This window comes from Pogona vitticeps, chromosome 3 (assembly GCF_051106095.1).
Source record: "Pogona vitticeps strain Pit_001003342236 chromosome 3, PviZW2.1, whole genome shotgun sequence".
NCBI lineage: Eukaryota > Metazoa > Chordata > Lepidosauria > Squamata > Agamidae > Pogona > Pogona vitticeps.
The window spans coordinates 28114108-28127588 of NC_135785.1; the positions used below are offsets into that span (position 1 = coordinate 28114108).

Sequence of the window (13481 nt, forward strand, 5' to 3'; positions counted from 1 at the left end):
ATATAAATGCTTTCTCCACTATCATTTGGAAATAAAACTCTTAAGATTCACATCAACTCATTATGGGGATATGAAGGCTAAGATTATGCTGCTTACATTAGTTATTATTACCAACCTACTCTCAGGTCTTGGTGAGACATTAATGTGCTTCCTGGTTTCTAGATGCAACCTACCATAAACACCATAGAAGACTGGTGGTTAACAGAAAAGCCAAATGAGAAATCATAGATTTAAAATGGCAAAGACTATTAATGAAAGAGCACTCTTGCTCAATGCTTTACTTTAAGGGCCTCACTTGTGTCTCCATAGCATTACTGAGCAATGTCAATATCAGTTCTGACATCCTGAAAAGCTTTTGCATTTATCATACAAATGGCAAGATACTAGAATTCATGAACAGCTTAGAAATGCATGGCTGCATCAAAACATGTGAGTTCTTGGTATTCAGTGCATGGAATGCTTGCACTCTTCCTCTTCTACAGCCCTGTTTACAAAAGTTTTCTAGTATTTAACTTTTTTTTCAATTCTATTTTCAGTAAGACTCCTAGGAAAGAGATTACAACATTAGGAACCCTCACTACCAGAATGGAATCTGAATTTGCATTCCGTCTCAGTCACAGGTGGCTCATGACCAGGAAGAGGGGTGCTCTCCAAATTTGGCTAAAGCAGCCCTTCCAGCAGGTCCTTCCCCACAAATTACCATGGGTCTAGTTGCATTCATTTCTATAATTACTGCTGAATTACTGAATTACTATCTGACCCATTATATGGGAAAACATGTTAGTAGGAACTGGCAGAATTTGCCTAGAGACACTTTTGGAAGCATATTAGTTATGAAATAATGCTTGGCATTATTCCAATTTATGGAGGAACAGTTTATCCTTTTGAGTCAAACACATCATGGGCCCTTCTACTGCTTTTCCACAGAGGAAATTGTTCTCTGTCTTCACAATGAGTCTCATTTCAATCTAATAACAAAGTAGCACCCAATAAATGATAAGCCATTCTTACACAACATGCTTGTGCATGTTCTAAGACCAGAATGCCTTATTTTACCAGTATCTAAGGCATAACACACCAACAATAACCCAACAATCCCCATGTATGATTGAAGCTGCATTTTGCAGGAATATGCTGAAAACAAAATCCTTGTTTGATACACCACATTATTTAAATGCTTACACACCACAAAGCATCTTATATATACCCAAGACAAGGTGAGATGGGTGTGCGCACTCATGTTTATGGCTACATCCACAAAACTACAGGAGTGGGGAACATGTGGCTTCCAGATGTTGTTTGAGTCCCATCAACCTTAGCCAGAAAGGGCAATTATGAAGGACGATGGGAATTTTCAGGCCAACAACATCTGGAAGAATTTATGGTTCTCATCCTTATACTAGGAACTCAGATTAATGTTTCTCCTTGCTACATGGGCAAGGACTTGGTTTGCTCTCATTTGCAGTATGAAGCAGCCTAGAAAAATCATCCTATGAGAATAAAATCGGGTCATAATGCCAAACAGAGTGATAATGATTCAAAGAAACAGAGCTAGAAATCCCTGCTACGCTACCTAAATTATCTTCTCACTCTGCCTTTCATTTTTCTTTAAAGATTTCCAAAGAAAAGACAAATTGTCTAATTGCTTCCCTCCTGTAAAGGAATGTTTTAATTACCCACTTTCTACTGTCATCTGAAGGCTACTATTTTTCCTTCCTTCAACGCCAGGGTGGATTTGATTTAAATCAAGTCAGTAGGACTAAATTTGAATCATAATTTTTAAATGTAAAGACTCATTTTTGCTGGTAGTCACAATATTCAATATTTGCAACCAAATGAAGATTTCATATTTGCAATAATAACCTGTTAGCTTAGTAAAACAGCAGTATCAGAACTGACTTTAATAGGTTAATCACTCCCATTTGGAGAACTACTTAATTTATTTATTTATTTTATTTATTTAATTTATATCCTGCCTATCTAATCGGGTCAGGACCACTCTAGGTGGCTAAATTGTATAGCTATATTAAATTGTATAGCTTACATATTCTTGTATTTGCTTAAACATCACTGTTTATAAACTGAAGTGGTTAAACGAAATATCTTTTTTTAAAAATTCAAGCTTTGTTCACAAAGACCCTAAGGTTTGTAAACTGCTTAGAAGGTTTCAGTTTCATTTTACTGTTTGCCCCTCCCTCCCCACACTTAGAGCCTGGTGCAGATGTACAGCATTTCACTCGAAACAAATTTCAGAAGTAGCATTTAAGGTAATAGATTCACTGTATGTACATAAGTTTGCAGAACAACAATAGAATTAAGATCTTTTGCTGAACTTTCTTTGTGTTATACATTTTTTACTGTGAAAAAGTGCATGTTGTCTCAGTTTGGGTAATCTGGATTAATTGAATTACTTTTCCAAAAGTGGAAATACTGCATGAATATAGAGCCTCATGCTACATAACTACGCTCTATTTCATGCTGAATAACCTTTGAACTATAATGTATCTTAAATAGAAAACTATCTTTAGATAGATTTTTCATCGAAAAGCATTTCATTAAAATAATTTTTATTATAATCAAAAAGTACAATTTCAATTTTAAAAATCCAATTTAAATTTTAAAAAGCCATTTTTAATTTTTTAAAAAATCATTGATTTTAATCTGCCCTGTTCAGTGGCTTTGTAAATCTTTACCTTTACATGTTTTTAGCCAAAGTGGCCAGTAATGCCACTGTTGGAATTGTTCCAGGCATACTAATATTTTTCTATTGGAAAAGGACAGAAAAAGATGTGTGACAAAAAACAAAATATAAACAACATAGGAAGTTGCCTCCTGCAGTTAAACTGAACTGTATCAACACAAACTGGGAATACACAATTTTCTTCTTATTCAGTGTCAATGTTGCCAACAATGTTGGACTGGAGATCAAGTATTTATTATACTAGTCCAACCATGACCTCTTTCAAAACTGAAGGTACTTTATATTCTCACATTCATTACCAGAATAAAAACAATACAAACCCATTAGAAGGAAGACAATATACAAAGTAGCTTGAAGCATATTTTGAAAAGAGGTGTCATCATCCTCTGCTCATTCTCTTACCCAGATGTTCCAGTTATTGAAAGATGCTATTGCTGACACTGAAGCATTGCCTTATTGTAAAGATTTTCACTTCCTATATTTTTCAGAAATTAAAACTTATACAACCATGATGTACCCAGATCAATTGCCACCAGCGTGTTTCCTGAAAAACATTTGACCTGCAAAGCAACAATTATAATGGAGTCTAACATATCATATGTGAAGATTCCAGGTAATCAATTTCAGTAAAGAACAAGAATTCCCAGACAAGTACTTTAAAGGGCATGTAATAATGTATATGTCTATATCTCCCTTTCCAGTATAAGTTTATAAGTTTCACATAAAAACATCTAGCGGCAGTCACAGGACTGTGTAATTATGCCTACTCCTGTTTATGAGTGGCAGCCAGCTCAGAAGCATTGTACTGTAATTTTAGCCCCTGGCCTCTCTAATAAAACAAAATGTCTCTACTGTTCACACATTGTTTTGCCCTACTGATTTTTTAAAATTACTGATATTTAGAATCTATATGCATTCCTGATGGTCCCATATACTACATCTACAGCATTCCCTCTGTCTATCAGGGAGGTTATAATACTTTAATATAGTTTGGCTATGGATACAAATAGTAGACAAAGCCTGGACCTGAGTAAAACAAACTTGAAATAAAGTGATTCTACTTATAATCATTAGGAAGAGCAGTAATAAAAACTGAGGTTTATTTCACTATTCTCTTGTTAATCTTGGTCACTAGAATAATGCTTCCCCAAATGACTTTATTTTAGCAATTAAGGAATGTGGTCACAACACAGTTCAGAGAACAAGCCACTAAATTGTAGTATTTTCCCTTCCCTTACCCTGGACCATCATTCTTCCTACAGCAAAGTTGGCCTTATTTACCAATAGAAAGAGTTTTCAGGTCACCTAGGATTTGTTAGCAGCACCACACACAAATATACATATTAATTTAGAGAGGAAGACCCATGTTCTCACATGTTCATGTTCAGAAGAGCATACACTTTCAACTTGCTGTGCTGTACCTTTCAACACAGTTTTAGCTGCTGTGTTGGAAACACGAGGGCAAAATTGAAGAGAAAGGCCAGTATCCAACTCAGCTTCCATTTTACGGAAGGTCCTGTCAGTCACATAAAGCAGGATTGTGCCACTTCTCTGAAATAATGAAAGACAATCAATGCTATCAAAGCTGACAGCACCAGCTTGATAGATGTGTAGAGAATTTGTCCCCTATATGCAACCTGTAACTTCTTCCTAAAAACTGGTGGCTTCTGAAGAACATGGTAGCCAGCTCCCAAAGCCAACTACACCAGAGCACAGAGTGCTGTCCTCTGAAGATGCCGGCCACAGAGACTGGCAAAACGTTAGGAAAAACAACCTTCAGAACATGGCCAAAGAGCCCGAATAACCCACAACAACCATAAAACAATTAAAATACAATTAAAGTCTAAAAATTGCCATTAGGACCCACAGTTGATATGATTTCAATTAAAAGCCTTCTGGAATAGGAAGGTTTTGACCTGGCGCTGAAATATCATCAGCATTGGTGCCAGACGACTCTCAGTCAGGAGGGCGTTCCATAGTCTGCGGGCAGCTGCTGAAAAGGCCCTTTGTCTACAAGCCACCCCTCTTACCTCCTTAAGGTACTGCTCTTTCAAAAGGGCCCCCTAGCTAGATCTTAACTGCTGGGTAGGCTCATATGGAAGGAGGCGGTCCTTCAGGTATCTATGGCCCAAGCCGTTTAGGGCTTTATATGTCAAAACAAGCACTTTGAATTGGGCCCGGGCAGCAACTGGTAACCAATGTAATTTAATTAGAATTGGCTTAATATGTCCCCTAGTGACCCCAGCACTCACCAGCCATGCAAAAAATACCTCATGGGACATGGTGCCATGAGAAGCATCAACGGTAAGATTTTTCAGTGTGGTCCTGTATTAGTACAGATTGAGGACTAGATCAGACTCTGGCCTCCCACTTAATCCTTGTACAGCTTCCTCTTCTCTGGTTGTGCAACCAAGATATGGGGCTTCCAACAGATCTTCCTGCATCCTGTGTCATACATTCAAATGGCCTGTGGCCTTTTTTAAAAAAACATTCAAAGGGGGAGATCTCACAGTTTCCTCAGGCAGCTGATTCAACTGCTGAGCTGGCCTAAAAAGTTATAAGAATAGCAGATATATCACAAGCTTACTTCTTCACCAGTATGCTTTATGCCTTTGCATCCCAAGCTGCTGTGGCTCAGCCCAACAAGCTCTTGCATGCACACAGGAACTTAGTCATAGGCATCTGTAAGCCTACTTGTGCAGCTGGACTATGAAACAATGCACACCCTGCCACCTCATTGCTTGAGCTGTGGTCTGAAGGCCTTCTCTGTGATTATACAAACAGTCATTTAACAATACATTTTCTTGAAATACAAGTAGTGCTGCCCCAGGCAGCAGCACAGAACATCTCCCTCAATGTAGAATAATATCAAATGTCAGCCTCAACAGAAGAACTCTGTTGTGAATCATCCCAAAGACCTACAAATATAGCTCTCATTTACAGCAATGATCAACCAGATGGTTCTGAAAAGTTTGTAATATCTCACTGCTAGTATTGCCACAATATGCTGCTGAATACAGGCATTCAATAGCATTCTCTGTCTGAATATGGAGGGTCCCATCTTGATTCTTTCTACACAAAATCAAATTTGAAGGGAATTTAGCCTAGCAATTTAAGCAATGTGAGTTTCTCACACATCAAGCATCCTGAACAGTGGCAATCCTTTCTTCATAATTTCCTCCAATAAAATATAGTCTAACACCTCTCTAGAGAGTTTCCACCACTGCTGAATAGCCCTCTTATCCTTAGGAACATTTTAATAGTTAGGTGAAATCTGTTTCCTTACCATTTTCCAAATCTAATCCTGCTGTCCAGAAACATGATTTATATATATATAAAGATATATCTGATCAACGCATAAGCAAAGCAAGACAGGCAGTGGCCACAATCCTGTTAATCATGTCTGCTGGTGTAATTCCAACAGAGTAGCTTCAACAGTGCCTTGTCATCAGTTAAGAAGTCAAGTGGATTGCTGCATAACATGAAAAACAAACACCAACTTTTTAACTGGTGGCAATTCATCACTGAAATTTATTCTATGAAAGTTATGCAAATGTAAGTTTACAACAGGATTTGGCCAATTTCTGTATTACCTACATCCACACCAAATTCTGGGTCATGGTTCTTAATTGATATTTGTATTAAAACCAATTCAAATCTGTAAAGAACCCGAAGTATTATTTTTCAATAGCACTAGCAGTACCATATCCTGTAGCCTAACATATGTTCACCAAATGTAAAAAAAATGCAATTGCCATAACTTAGTGAACAATATAAATATTCTGATCACAGTGAGAAAAATAGAAAAATATTTACCTAAGCTTCTCAAAACAGCTGAAAACAGTGCTCAAAATGTCAGAAAGGAAGTACGTTCCTAACTGAGATGATACTTGGATGTTTATTTCCTAATATCATAATAGTGGAGCCAAGTGGGCCATTTCCCATCAAATTCAAATCTTACTGCACCTTGCATCCTTACAATGGTATATCATGGGTTCCCAGCACCCGGGGCAAGGCAAGTATTGTGGGGCATGAGTCACATGCAGGCTTTGTGATGCAACACATAAGTAGAGCCTGAAGCTGGAGTGGGGCCAGAAAAGCCCCCAGAGTGGTACCATGAATAAGCCATGGGCCACTCAAGGCCCATGCGGGCAGCCCAGCACCTCTGGAGCCTCGGACTCCCAAGGGAGGGGAAAGAGAAGCACAAGGAGCAGATGCATGAGCATGTCGAGTGGGGTGGCCCATATGCCCCTAAGAATTTTGCACCTGGGGCAACAGGCCTTGTAGCCCTCTCATGCTATGCCACTGCACTCTTACAATGCCTTCCACCCTCAAATCTTACTATGCTTTGTAGTATCACATTACAAGGAGCAAAGAACATCAGGCCATCACAATAGGACTGTGTACACCCAGAAAAATTCTGTGAACCTTGCTCATTTCATGTTACAATATGAATAACTAGGATCCCAACTGAATACAACCAGCATAAAACTACAGAACAACATATGAATGTCATTGAAGAAGGAAATTTAGGGAAACTGAATGTTATGAGGTTTAAAACAGGATATGAAGTGAGGAAGCGTTTTCTCTTCCTTTAAGTCTTCTGGGTATCATGTACAGCCACCCTCAGAGCATCTGAGTTACTGTTGTTACAGCTACCTAAAAGCGATGATAGCCACAATTTGTAACCAACACAGGTTGTTTCTTTCCATCATTATAGATCATTATCATCTGAGTCAAGACACCAGTACTTTAACCAACTATTCACAAGAACTACCAGGGAATTCTACCAATAATGAATTTACAACCATAGTTTTGCCCGTGCTTTACTTCGTCGTATTCCTGGCAAGCATCCTACTGAATAGCTTGGCTGTATGGATTTTCTTCCACATCAGAAACAGGACCAGTTTTATCTTCTACCTTAAAAATATTGTGGTTGCAGACTTGCTGATGACTCTGACATTTCCATTTAAATTTATTCAAGATGCAAGACTGGGGCCATGGCACTTCAACTTCTTTGTGTGCCGCTTTACCTCTGTCTTGTTTTATGCAAACATGTACACCACCATTGTGTTTCTTGGGCTCATTAGTGTTGACCGGTATCTCAAAGTTGTGAAACCATTTGGAGATTCCAAGATGTACAGTCTCACTTTTACCAAGATTCTGTCTGCATGTGTTTGGACTGCTATGATCTTTTTAGCCTTGCCCAATATGATCCTTACAAATGGCTGTCCAACAAGAAAAAATATGGATGACTGCTTAAAACTGAAAAGTCCTTTGGGAGCCAAGTGGCACAAAGCTACCATTTATATCAACAATGGCCTGTTTATCGTTGTACTGATAATATTAATAGGATGCTATATTGAAATATCAAAGTACATCTATAAATCAAGCAAGCAGTTTATCAGCTCTTCAAGTCGCACACGGAAACACAACCAAAGCATAAGGGTCGTTGTAGCTGTATTTTTCACGTGTTTTCTGCCCTACCATTTGTGCAGAATGCCTTTCATTTTTGTCCACTTAGATAGATATTTAGACGATTCGGCACAGAAGATCCTTTACTATTGCAAGGAAGTGACCCTCTTCCTTTCGGCATGCAATGTGTGTCTAGATCCCATCATTTATTTTTTTATGTGTAGATCATTTTCACAAAGATTTTTCAGAAAATCAAACATGAGAACAAGAAGCGAAAGCATTAGGTCACTTCAGAGTGTCAGAAGATCAGAGGTACGCATCTATCATGAGTATGTTGATCTATGACATTATTTTTTACCTTGTTATTTGTAAATAAAACATTTTGTTTGAGTACAAGTGTTCTAACATGTATTTTTCAAACCAAAAATCTGCACTGTTTCCATGCTGTTTAAGGGAGACACACAAAATACACCCAGATAACCATTAGAAAACTGCAAAAAATATTGTGACACTTACTAATCCAACAACATTTATTATGTCACAAGTTTTGAGTTTTTTTGATACTGTCCACTTCATCAGATGCATGAAATACTACCTTAGTTGGCAAACTTACAAACATATGCTTGTTATGAGCACATAACAAATGAAATTCACAGGAACTGAAATGGTAAAAAAATATAGATAGTGATACTTATGTTAACAAACATCACTGTCAGAAGGTAGTGATATACTAGAATGAATGAGGTGTTTAAAAGACAGCTTTGAAAATGCATTGGGGGGGGGGGGTGATAAAAAGCCATTAGGCCTATATCCATTTGCTAGTCCCAAACAAAAGAGACCCATTGCATCAGCAATGGTAAGTCAACATGCCTGTCAACACTTCTGATTCAGCAGCAGTCTCCTAGTTGGGACTAGCAATTAGATTTAGGCCACTGTCCCTATCCAAGCCACAGGAAATATAGTTCAAAACACTAAACAAATGCCTGTTCACTAATTTCACAGTAAAAGCTGTGTGTGTGTTTAGTCGTTTAGTCGTGTCCGACTCTTCGTGACCCCATGGACCAGAGCACGCCAGGCCCTCCTGTCTTCTACTGCCTCCCGGAGTTGTGTCAGGTTCATGTTGGTTGCTTCGCAGACACTGTCCAGCCATCTCATCCTCGGTCGTCCCCTTCTCCTCTTGCCATCACACCTTCCTAACATCAAGGTTTTTTCCAAGGACTCTTTTCTTCTCATGAGATGGCCAAAGTACTGGAGCCTCAGCTTCAGGATCTGTCCTTCCAGTGAGCACTCAGGGTTGATTTCCTTTAGAATTGATAGGTTTGTTCTCTTTGCAGTCCAGGGGATTCTCAAGAGTCTCCTCCAGCACCACAATTCAAAGGCATCAATTCTTCGGCGGTCTGCTTTCTTTATGGTCCAGCTCTCACTTCCATACATCACGACAGGAAAAACCATAGCTTTGACTATTCGGACTTTTGTTGGCAAGGTGATGTCTCTGCTTTTCAAGATGCTGTCAAGATTTGTCATCGCTTTCCTCCCAAGAAGAAGGCGTCTTTTAATTTCAGGGCTGCTGTCTCCATCTGCAGTGATCATGGAGCCCAGGAAGATAAAATTTGACACTGCCTCCATATCTTCCCCTTCTATTTCCCAGGAGGTGATGGGACCAGTGGCCATGATCTTAGTTTTTTTGATGTTGAGTTTCAAACCATTTTTTGCACTCTCCTCTTTCACTCTCATTACAAGGTTCTTTAATTCCTCCTCACTTTCTGCCATCAGAGTGGTATCATCTGCATATCGGAGGTTGTTGATATTTCTTCCGGCAATCTTAATTCCGGCTTGGGTTTCTTCCAGTCCAGCCTTCCGCATGATGTATTCTGCATATAAGTTAAATAAGCTGGGGGACAATATACAGCCTTGCCGTACTCCTTTCCCAATTTTGAACCACTCAGTTGTTCCATGACCAGTTCTAACTGTTGCTTCCTGTCCCACATATAGGTTTCTCAGGAGACAGATAAAGTGGTCAGGCACTCCCATTTCTTTAAGAACTTGCCATAGTTTGTTGTGGTCCACCCAGTCAAAGGCTTTCGCATAGTCAATGAAGCAGAAGTAGATATTTTTCTGGAACTCTCTGGCTTTCTCCATAATCCAGCGCAAGTTAGCAATTTGGTCTCGAGTTCCTCTGCCTCTTCGGAATCCAGCTTGTACTTCTGGGAGTTCTCAGTCCACATACTGCTGAAGCCTACCTTGGAGGATTCTGAGCATAACCTTGCTAGCGTGCGAAATGAGTGCAATTGTTCGGTAGTTGGAGCATTCTTTGGCACTGCCTTTCTTTGGGATTGGGATGTAGACTGATCTTTTCCAATCCTCTGGCCACTGTTGGGTTTTCCAAACTTGCTGGCATATTGAATGTAGCACCTTAACAGCATCATCATTCAAGATTTTAAATAGTTCAACTGGGATGCCATCACCTCCACTGGCCTTGTTGTTAGCCAGGCTTTCTAAGGCCCACTTGACTTCACTCTCCAGGATGTCTGGCTCAAGGTCAGCAACTACATTGTCTGGGTTGTCCGGGATATCCAAATCTTTCTGATATAATTCCTCTGTGTATTCTTGCCACCTCTTCTTGACGTCTTCTGCTTCTGTTAGGTCCCTCCCATTTTTGTCTTTTATCATGTTCATCTTTGCGCAAAATGTTCCTCTAATATCTCCAATTTTCCTGAACAGCTCTCTGGTCTTTCCTTTTCTGTTATCTTCCTCTATTTCTTTGCATTGTTCATTTAAGAAGGCCCTCTTGTCTCTCCTTGCTATTCTTTGGAAGTCTGCATTCAATTTTCTGTAACTTTCCCTATCTCCCTTGCATTTTGTTTCCCTTCTCCTCTCTGCTATTTCTAAGGCCTCGTTGGACAGCCACTTTGCTTTCTTGCATTTCCTTTTCTTTGGGATGGTTTTCGTTGCTGCCTCCTGGACAATGTTACGAGCCTCTATCCAAAGTTCTTCAGGCACTCTGTCCACCAAATCTAGTTCCTTAAATCTGTTCTTTACTTCCACTGTGTATTCATAAGGGATTTGGTTTAGATTATACCTGAGTGGCCCAGTGGTTTTTCCTACTCTCTTCAGTCTAAGCTTGAATTTTGCTATGAGAAGCTGATGATCAGAACCGCAGTCAGCTCCAGGTCTTGTTTTTGCTGACTGTATAGAGCTTCTCCATCTTTGGCTGCAGAGAATATAATCAATCTGATTTCGATATTGCCCATCTGGTGATTTCCATGTATAGAGTCGCCTCTTGTGTTGTTGGAAAAGAGTGTTTGTGATGACCAGCTTATTCTCTTGACAAAACTCTATTAGCCTTTGTCCTGCTTCGTTCTGAACTCCAAGGCCAAACTTCCCTGTTGTTCCTTTTATCTCTTGGCTCCCTACTTTAGCATTCCAGTCCCCTAGAATGAGAAGAACATCTTTCTTTGGTGTCAGTTCTAGAAGGTGTTGTAAATCTTCATAGAATTGTTCAATTTCAGTCTCCTCAGCAATGCTGGTTGGTGCATAAACTTGGATTATTGTGATGTTGAATGGCCTGCCTTGGATTCGTATTGACATCATTCTATCATTTTTGAGATTGTATCCCATTACAGCTTTTCCCACTCTTTTGTTGACTATGAGGGCTACTCCATTCCTTCTACGGGATTCTTGCCCACAGTAGTAGATATGATAATCATCTGAACTGAATTCGCCCATTCCTGTCCATTTTAGTTCACTGATGCCCAGGATGTCGATGTTTATTCTTGCCATCTCCTGTTTGACCACCTCCAGCTTCCCAACGTTCATAGATCTTACATTCCAGGTTCCTATGCAGTATTTTTCTTTACAGCATTGGACTTTCCTTTCACTTCCAGGCACGTCCACAGCTGAGCGTCCTTTCGGCTTTGGCCCAACCACTTCATTAGCTCTGGAGCTACTTGTACTTGTCCTCCACTCTTCCTCAGTAGCATGTTGGACGCCTTCCGACCTGAGGGGCCCATCTTCCAGCGTCATATCTTTTAGCCTTTTGTTTCTGATCATGGGGTGTTCTTGGCAAAGATACTGGAGTGGCTTGCCATTTCCTACTCCAGGTGGATTGCGTTTAGTCGGAACTCTCCACTATGTCCTGTCCGTCTTGGGTGTCCCTGCACGGCATAGCCCATAGCTTCTCTGAGTTACTCAAGCCCCTTCGCCACGACAAGGCAGCAATCCATGAAGGGGCAGTAAAAGCTAACTCTATTCAATCATTACTTTGATGCATAGACTAACCAATAGATTTATCTATGTACCAGGATTCTTTTTCACCTGCAGAATCTACATAAAAGCAGGATTCTCTTCTTAGCAGATGTGTCATTTTTATATGGAGAAACTTATGATGGAATGGGAGGTGCTACATGCTCTCTCTGAAGCATGCTGAGTCTCTCCAGGAAAATAATGCCAGACAATGTATTCTGTCTTTGTAGTACCTTTGTTCTGGAATAACATTTTGTGGTCAGTGACTATATGTCTTGGGAGACTGAGTTATTCCCTGCTTATTTCTAATCAGTCATTTCTGATGTCAGTTCCTGCATTCTGTATACAATAAAGAGTCCACTATCTATATATGAAAGAATAAATGGCCAGAAACCTGAGATCAGAAATAGCTGTATTCCAAAACCACTGAAGAAAAAAAGTGTCCATAAAAGTCATAATAAAACTATTTAGCCTAAGGAACCATAAGCTTCTTTGCTGGTTTTACTGCAACTAAAACAGCTATGGTCTTGACCTAGTTTTACTGCATTTCACATTTAGAAATGTTACACTGTGCCATCTAGTGGAGATAAGTTTACTTATGTAATAACACTAGAAACATTAAGATCCACAATTGCTTCCAAACTGGTTGAGTTGAATTGGGCAGTCACAATTATACCTGCCTAACTAGGATAACTAGGGATGTGGTGGCTTTGTGGGTTAAGAAGACCAGCAGTCGTAAGATCGAATACACGTGATGGAGTGAGCCCCCGTTGCTTGTCCCAGCTCCTGCTAACCTAGCAGTTCAAAAGCATGTAAATGCAAGTAGATAAATAGGTACCACCACGATAGGAAGGCAACAGCATTCTGTGTCTAGTCGTGCTGGCCACGTGACCATGGAAACTGTCTATGGACAAATGCTGGCTCTCCGGCTTGGAGACGGGGATGAGCACTGCCCCCTAGAGTCGGACATAACTGGACTAAATGTCAAGGGGAATCTTTACCTTTAACTAGGATCACAGAAAACCTAAATTAGGTCCCAGTCAAATTAACTCAGGTGAGAATTCTTAATCTAGGTCCTTTTAGTGCTTCTGCTATAAGCACTGGCCCCAAGTAATTTTTGCTT

General features: G+C 39.8%; 2 protein-coding genes across 9 annotated transcripts in view; one reads left to right on the top strand and one right to left on the bottom strand.

The window, feature by feature from the left end:
- The window catches only part of GPR87 (G protein-coupled receptor 87), a 20976-nt gene extending 12464 nt beyond the window's left edge, over nucleotides 1-8512 (top strand). The window contains exons 2-3 of one of the 2 annotated variants that reach the window (XM_020781889.3): nucleotides 3190-3314; nucleotides 7422-8512. In XM_020781889.3, the coding sequence (XP_020637548.3) occupies nucleotides 3281-3314; nucleotides 7422-8461 (1074 nt within the window). In that variant the 5' untranslated portion in view covers nucleotides 3190-3280 and the 3' untranslated portion in view covers nucleotides 8462-8512. The remainder of the gene's footprint in view (nucleotides 1-3189; nucleotides 3315-7421) is intronic. The other variant, XM_020781891.3, reaches the window with a different exon arrangement.
- The window catches only part of MED12L (mediator complex subunit 12L), a 205302-nt gene that overhangs the window by 100163 nt on the left and 91658 nt on the right, over nucleotides 1-13481 (bottom strand). The gene's annotated exons all lie outside the window — the stretch shown is intronic.